At 43.9% G+C, this 8,030-nt stretch overlaps 1 protein-coding gene across 2 annotated transcripts in view; it reads left to right on the top strand.

Moving 5' to 3' along the window:
• The first annotated feature begins 531 nt into the window (after nt 1-531).
• Nucleotides 532-8,030, top strand: part of RARS (arginyl-tRNA synthetase) — a 32,068-nt gene continuing 24,569 nt past the window's right edge. The window contains exons 1-3 of one of the 2 annotated variants that reach the window (XM_018562532.1): nt 532-628; nt 2,826-2,960; nt 6,952-7,140. In XM_018562532.1, the coding sequence (XP_018418034.1) occupies nt 584-628; nt 2,826-2,960; nt 6,952-7,140 (369 nt within the window). In that variant the 5' untranslated portion in view covers nt 532-583. The remainder of the gene's footprint in view (nt 629-2,825; nt 2,961-6,951; nt 7,141-8,030) is intronic. The other variant, XM_018562533.1, reaches the window with a different exon arrangement.

Below are 8,030 nucleotides of genomic sequence, written 5' to 3'. Positions count from 1 at the left end.
CCAAAAAAATGGCTATTATACCGTATTACGTTTCTGTGCACTAAATTTTAATTTAGTTTATTTTTTCCTAAAAATTCTGGTTTGATAAAATTGCGCAAAAACCATGCAACATACAAAAATTGCAACTAGCATTTTATTATTCTACGGGGCCTCTGCTTTGAGAACATATGTAATTTTTTGGGGGGGTCTGACGCTGTTTTCTAGCCAAAAATGTATATTTTATTATGTGTACGCAAATAGTAAGAACCGTTGTACACTCTTCTGTAAAAAATAAAATAAAAATAATCACCCTGGGAATGAGCTTTAATGAAGGGACATGGTTACTTTAAATGGCGCAGACAAAAACAGATCACGTGGCCTCCTAGGAACAGGATCGAAAACACGCGAAGCATAGGTCCTCCTGAGCTATGGTTTTTGGACGCGCACGAGCCATGAGAGGGAGCGAACACGCACGCACGCACGCACGCACGATAAAGACTTCTGCTTTCAGTCATGTGATACGCTGTAGTTTCCTTGTCAGTGTCATGTAGATGACGTTGCTTCCGGGGGCGGCCTCTGCTGACTGTGTCAACGAGACTGGAGGATGGAGGGGCCGGTGTGTTACTATGAGAAAAAGCTGGGAGAGCAGGTCAGGCACACATACATACACATAAGGAGCCGATCTGTCCGCAGCTCTGGGAGCCTGTATAAAGTGTATGGCTGCATATGCGGGCAGCGTGGTGTGTCCGGATATCACCACGTGATACATGCCGGCACTAGTGATGAATGCTGATCTACTGCAAGGCAAAAAAAATGTTACCCGATAGTCTCAATTATAACTTGTATGTTATGGCTTTAAAAGCAGTCCCCTCCTGATAAGTGTATTTGCTGCCATGTTAAGTCCCTATTTATACCATTGACCTGGCTCACCCCTGTGCAGAAGTTTATGCGTTTTATGCATGTTAGAGTATGGCGCATTTGGGCTGCCCAATACATGACAATCGCACCAATGAAGTTTTATAATGCATTGCACCAAAACGCATTTGGGGGAATTGATCAAAACTGGGGCGCGCAGAAGCGGGAGCAGTTGCCCATAGTAACTAATCTGCGTCAAGGTTTAACTGAAGAGAGAAGCTGATTGGTTCCTGTGTACAACTCCTCCATATTCTGGCTGCTCCAGTTCTAATGATTTTCCTTGTACTGTACATCTTTATGCACTGCTGGAACATGTATGTTTCTGGACGTGTTCCCACATTGCAAAGGCGTGAACCAAAGCTTCTTGCTGAAATGTTCGTTCACACCAAGGCAGTGCCTTTATCACACATTCATTTAAATCGGCTTCCATTGCCTTACAATGGAGTGATTGGACCTACTCTACACCTTTAGTGGTAATGCAGTAAACTGCAATTCATGACATTGCCACACACTGCACTGCATTATGGGTGCATTACCTTAGTGTGTAAGTGTGCCACTGGAAATAAATGGCACTGCCAACATACTAATGCGTCTTTGGTGTGTTGCAGTAACATGCGTTACGGTAACATCTATGTGTGAATGGGTCCTAAGGGTCTGGGATAGCTCCGTGTACTGGAGGGAGAGAGTGATGGTGTTTGATGTTTCGCTCCTCAGACATCAGTGCTTTTACATGGGGGGGGCTATGTAAGCTCCAGTCCTGGACTTTAAAAGAAACCTGTATGTAGGCTTCCATTACTGACCTCCTTAGTATATTAGGTGCTTGGCAGCCTCTAGCTTCAGTACCTTCTGTGTAACTGTTCCAGAACAGATCAGCGTGAAGTCAGATTTCTGATCTGCACACTTGTTCCAGGTCAATGACTCGCATAGATCTGAAGCCAACAGCGTGAAACGCATTAGCATTTTCAGAATGACGGGATAGATGATTGAACCTGGATGCAATCTGTCTGCATCCAGAAACAATCATTAATCCTGAACTGCAGGTATCCATTCTATACAGATGCCACGGCTGCTGCCAGCCTGTCGTTGAATGTGCACAGGGGCTGCATCTGTACAGACCCACCTGCTATTCCTGCTGCAAGAATACATAGGTTCTTGTCGCAGGAATCCCCAGTCAAAGCCTTAAATGAGAACTATGGGGTCAGGGCTTTTCCCCATAGTTCTCCTAAGGGTCACGGGAGAACACAAACTAGCGTTCTCCCGTGACCCAAAGCTCAGTATACCGCGGGCTACAGCTCGCGGTATACTGAGAAGCCGGGACGGATCCCGACAATACTGTCTGGATCCACCCAGCTGCGGGATTGACAGCTGGCTCTGCCTATCCAGAGGCAGAGCCAGCTGTGCCCTCCCCCATTCGTTTCGCCAGTCAGTTCTGGAGGATCGGACGGACGGGGGGGGAGATCCCTGCAGGGAGTCATGAGTGACAGTCACAGCTCTGCAGGGATAGATCGAGAAGTGAGCGAGCGAAGGTATGTGTTTGCTCACTTCCCAATCTACTGAGCCGACCTGTGACAATTTCATTGTCACAGGTCGGCTCAGATTATGAGGCTGAGTAAAAATCACTCGCCTCATAATTCTCCTTTAAGCCCTGAGTGAATGTAGGACTCATAACAGTATAAAAATATAAAGTTATGCACAACCGTAAGACCCATGCCAAATGGTACCCACGCACATTATTGTGAGCAGAGCCGTTCTTTGACAGGAACCAGTAGCTATGCATTTTTTGTATAATCTCTTCCATATAATATCATTTTATTTTCCACCTACACATGAATGAACTGTTGTGCTTTACAAATGATTGCATTTACTTTTTAACTCTCTGATTTCTATGTCAAAAATGTTGAATACTTTAATTTTGTGTCCTAACTTACTAGGAAACAGAGATCAGGTCTCTGACAGCTGAGATAGAACTGCTAAGAAACTTTGCTTGTGTGGCAAACTCTCCTAGCTTGGAGGCTTTAAGAGAAGAGAACGCTAAACTGAAGTACCGTTTGAACATTTTACACAAGGTATGTCGATAATCTTGTTGGGTGGGGAGTCTTGTTTAAAACGGATTTACCTAATGTACAGCAGAGTTCATTTAGTTGATTTTTTTTTCATGAAAGACACAGGAGGGGTTTATCAAAACTGGAGCAGTTGCCCATAGACAGTGCTGGCTTCTATCGGCAGTTAAGATTTGAAAATGTAAGATACAACTGATTGGTTGCCATGCTCAGCTGCTACAGATTTTGTCTGCTCCAGTTTGTGTACATTCCCCTCATAATGTTTAAAAATGATTGTGGGAGTAGTCCACCTTATACTTGTTCATTCCTCATGGCATTAAAGAACCTTTTCTTGGGGGTTCAAAAGTAAAAAGAAACATTAAAGACCTAACTGCAGCCACCTTTTAAGTTTAACATTTCTGTGTGGGGCCTCATTGGGAAGATTTTCCATAATTTCCTGCAGTAGTATTGACCATACAAAAATGGGGTAATTGTTTGCACAAGTTGGCATTGACATTAATAAACAAATATTAAAAAATCCTAACTTTCACCAAAGAAGTAAACCTGGCTCATTGGCTTCTTGAAATAAACACTTAAATGTTGCCCCCCCCATCCTAACACCATAGGAAAAAATACACCTAAGAATAAATGACACACCAATATTTTATTATTGATTTGGTTTACCAGCCTGGAAAGCTGCATAGGAAAATATTTGCTTCCCAACTAAAATGAATCCCATCGTTGGTGTCAGGGGAAGCCAAATAAGCATGGGTGTTCATTGGTTACTTAAACACCCACTTCCGCTTTGCTGCTGTGCCTTTGCTGATGCCAGGAATATACTGTAGCTGTTGAGCAGGAGATCATTCTTCCTGACAGTGCTGGCATCAGTGCAATCCTGGGTGCTGAAGCACTGCATTTCACCAATAGACACCCTGTTGCCACTCTGCAGAGTGTCCTGGATCATTTTGGGCAAACTCCTGGTTCATGGACACTGTGGGACAGTGTCCAAAATCCCAAGACTGTCCTACAGGATTTGGGACACTTGGCCGCCTCTCAGTGTACTTACAGCATGTCACCTGAGACATGGTTCACACCTCACCTGAACGCAGGCGTGTCCCTGTTTCCATACCTTATTAACCCCTTCATGACTGAGGCCCTTTTTTTCATTTTTTGCACCCATGTTATATTCCACATTTTAGGCCTGAAAATGACTTAAAACCCCCCAACATTATATATTTTCTGAATGCCAAGACCCTATAGAATAAAATGGTGGTAGTTGCAAATTGTTATGTTGCGCAATATTAGCGCAACTCCTTATTAAACCCCAACATTTAGTGAAAAATGTAATGCCCCAAAACACAACAAAATACCAATTTTTTAAATGACATATAAAAGATGAGGTTACAACGAGTAAAACGATACCCAACATGCATAGGTTACAAATTGCGTGCGTCCGTGAAACGGCGAAAAACTGCAGTACCCCAAAAAGTCAATAGAAGACGCTTTAAAAGCCCCCACTGGTCATCAATTTAGAGATACCCCAAAATACTGGCCCTAGAATTATTGCTCTCACTCCGGCGTGCGCGGCGATACCCAACATGTGTAGCTGGTTCGTCGTTTTCATACGCGTGCTCGCGGGGGTGGGGGACTTTAAAAATTTTTTTTTATTTTAGCTATTGAAGTGCAGATCGCACTTCAATAGCTTATAGCTGGGCTGCAGGAGCCCAGAACTGCCAGCCCAGGGACCGGAAGTGATGCAATCTGCATCGCTCCCGGTCCCATAGAACGGGGAGGGGATCGATGAACGGAAGTTCGTCAACCAGCTCCCCGCGGACACCAAGATCGCCGGTCCCGGGCCCGTAGGAGGGGAAACGGAGCCCAGGAAGCTTCGGGACACAGAAGCCATCTGGCGACAGGTAAGTCGCCAGGATCGCTTCTGTTGTAAAGCCGACAGTCGGCTCTACAAGTTTAAACAGAGTCCCGGCGGCAAAAGTCGCCGGGAGTCTGTTTAAATAGCCCCGATGCTGGCGACGTACACTGTACGTCGTCAGTCACGAAGGGGTTAAATATGTGTTTGTGTGCCTGTTGACAAGATTTCTTGACAGAAAGTGAGAGAGAATCTCCCAATTAGGGATACAGAGGGCAGTAAAAACTTAATGAATGCGCTAATCCTTTACTCCTAAGTAGATCTAGAGCCTGGGTTCTCAACTGGTGGGTTGTGACCCAAAAGTGGGTTGCGACCCCTTGTTCAGTGGTGCCACAAGAGAGTTCCATCCATACATGCATTGCTTACAGCTCCCTCGCGTGTCCTGGAGAGGTGCCTGGACTGACATCACATTCTGACTCCCAGCACCTCTACAGGGCGAGCAAGAGGGCTGTACAAGCAATGCACATATGGATAGAGCTCCGTCACAGCGCAGCAGCCCACACTGGACCCCAGGCTGAGGATCCACTCTAGTTCTTATAATATAGGGAGACTGGGTAGACCATGAAAAAAACTTTGGAGTGTGTATGCGTGTGTGAGAATGTGTCTGCAGTTGTGTGTGTATGTCAGTGTTTTTGAGAGCCCGTCCACTCTAGTACTGTGCGTTAATCGCATAGTACTGTGAGATTAACGCACTATACCAAGCAATCGCACCTAACATGAATACTGGTGTGGGAGGCGTGTTGCGTTGCCATTCATTTAAATGGTACCCCAAACGTACCACCCACCCACAGTTCGTACGCCCGCACCAGAATGTGCGGTACTCTAATGCCGTGTGTTCCATTGCAGTGCAGACATTGCAGGCTTGGGTCACGACTTAATGACCAAGGACAAATGTGGGTCCTGAGGTTACACGGGTTGAGAACCACTGATCTAGAGCACCCGCACCATCCCCCCCACACACTATACTTACCTAGATTCCACTCAGAGACCTTTGTGTATTGTTCAAACCCATCTATCTACTGGCTTGTTGATCCAACATCCACGCCTGCGCAGCTTGACATAGACTTCTATGAGGCACTTCCTAATGATTAGCAATCTGGCAGAGGGAGTAATAAATAATGTTAGAATAATATTATATTAATGTTAAATATTTAAACATGTTCACATTAGAGGTGAGGAGATTAAGGGGGGATATGATTTCCATGTACAAAATGTTTAATGGTGGTAGCAACATTAGCGATAAACTGTTTAAAATTAACTCCGTTACAAAAACTAGAGGCCATCACCTAAAATTGGTGGAAAAAAAATTCCAGCACAAGGGGCGAAAGGGGTTCTTCACAGTAAGATCAGTTAGGGTCTGGAACTCACTGCCACAGGCGGTGATTTCAGCAAATAATGTGGAATTGTTCAAGAAACTTTTGGACGATTTCTTAAGGGACCGTAATATACAGGGGTATGGGTACTCCTAGAATGAGATCCTAATAGGTTGGACTTGATGGACTAATGTCTTTATTCAACCTCAAATACTATGTAACTATATTAATGTTAGAATAGATTGTAATATATTTATACTGGAATTGCATCTCATAATTACAGGAATAAAGAGCCACACCATTAAAGTTTGCAGTGCCAGTTGAAGGCTTATTTTATGAATGGAGCATCCAGCCTGCATGTGATCACTATATGTGACATAATTATAAAATCAGTAACCACTAGGATTAGGGAGGACATAGATTAATGTACCCTCAACAGGGGACATAGGGTACTGTATTTTAGGTGGCACCTTAGTTTCCATAGCAGGCATGTCTACTTCTCTGCTGATATCTCTCCTGAAACCAACCTTTTTATGAAGGTGATTTTGTTTCTATCCACTGGCAGTGTTTTTTTTTGTTTTTTTTAAGCCAGTACGTTAGCTGCATAATGTACATGTTGGAGGAGTTAGGGTATGTGCTAAGCACGATTTATGATAAAAGAGCTGCGGGAGGAGAAGAAACGGTAAAAAATAAGTGCAATTTGTCAACCTTTACATATTTTTCATATCTACTAATGCCAGATTTGTCCTGTAGTTAAGTATTTTTTGAATTGTTACAGAGCCTTGAAGAAGAGAAAAACAGGTCCGTGAAAAGTATGATTAACATCAATGTCCAGCTCCAAGAGATATTTGGAAGAGCTATCAAAGCTGCATTTCCTGAACTGGAAAATGCCCCCTTGGCAGTCACTCCAAACCAGCAGCCAAAATTTGGTGACTATCAGTGCAACAGTGCAATGGCAATTACACAGGTAAAGCAATCTATTGGCCACTTATTATTAGAATACAGCCTGTATGTCTTTTATGTTAGAATGACCAATGACTGGAGAGTTAAATATAATACTTGACCATGCAAGGACTCTTGTTTGTGCAAATGATGTGTACCCATATCGCTCCTCCTGTTTGATACTATAGTTCTAGCAAAATCCTGTTATTGTGCCTTAATAAAGTTGCATTCTCATTGGTACACTCCAACAAGACTGCTTTCACACTTGGGAACACCATAAGTTTGGTCCCTGTGGCGTATTGTCTGCATACATCCCTTTGGTACGTATTGTTCAGCCTCGGGCCCCAGATGCTTACTGAGGGCAGTGAAGGACAATATTCTTTAGACTGCAGGTAAATGGTTTGGGCTTTTTTTTTTCCACACTATCTTACTTTTTTTTGTAATGTCAATTCCTTTTCTCTTCTCTCTTTTTTTTTTTTATTTGTGATATTTTGTTATGGTTTGTGCTGAGAGCAATTGCAGTCTCTGACCATTTCCTCATGTCATGTCTCTGGCAGTTTTTTTTACATTATCTAAATATTAAAAGCGATTTTTGGGGTAAGTGTTTTTCCCCGTAGTTCTCTTTAGGGTCACGGGAGGACATATACTAACCTCCTCCCGTGACCCAAAGCTCAGTATATCGCGATCTACAGCTTGCGGTATACTGAGACCGCCGCAGTCGGGACGGATCCCAAAAATGCTGTCGAGATCCACCCAGCTGTGCGAGTGATGGCTGACTCTGTCTACTTAGAGGCAGAGTCAGCTGTACCCGGCCAAGCTACACGTTCCACCATTTGTATCCCAGACCTGGACAATTGGCAGACAGGCTACCTTAACCAGCAACGTCTGGACCTGGGGAATGGTCCCTACACCCAG

This window comes from Nanorana parkeri, unplaced genomic scaffold, assembly GCF_000935625.1.
Source record: "Nanorana parkeri isolate BGI_ZX_2015 unplaced genomic scaffold, ASM93562v1 scaffold582, whole genome shotgun sequence".
Classification (NCBI taxonomy): Eukaryota; Metazoa; Chordata; class Amphibia; order Anura; family Dicroglossidae; genus Nanorana; species Nanorana parkeri.
The sequence above is the reverse complement of the archived record's forward strand: the minus strand, read 5'-3'. Positions and strand labels throughout refer to the sequence as shown.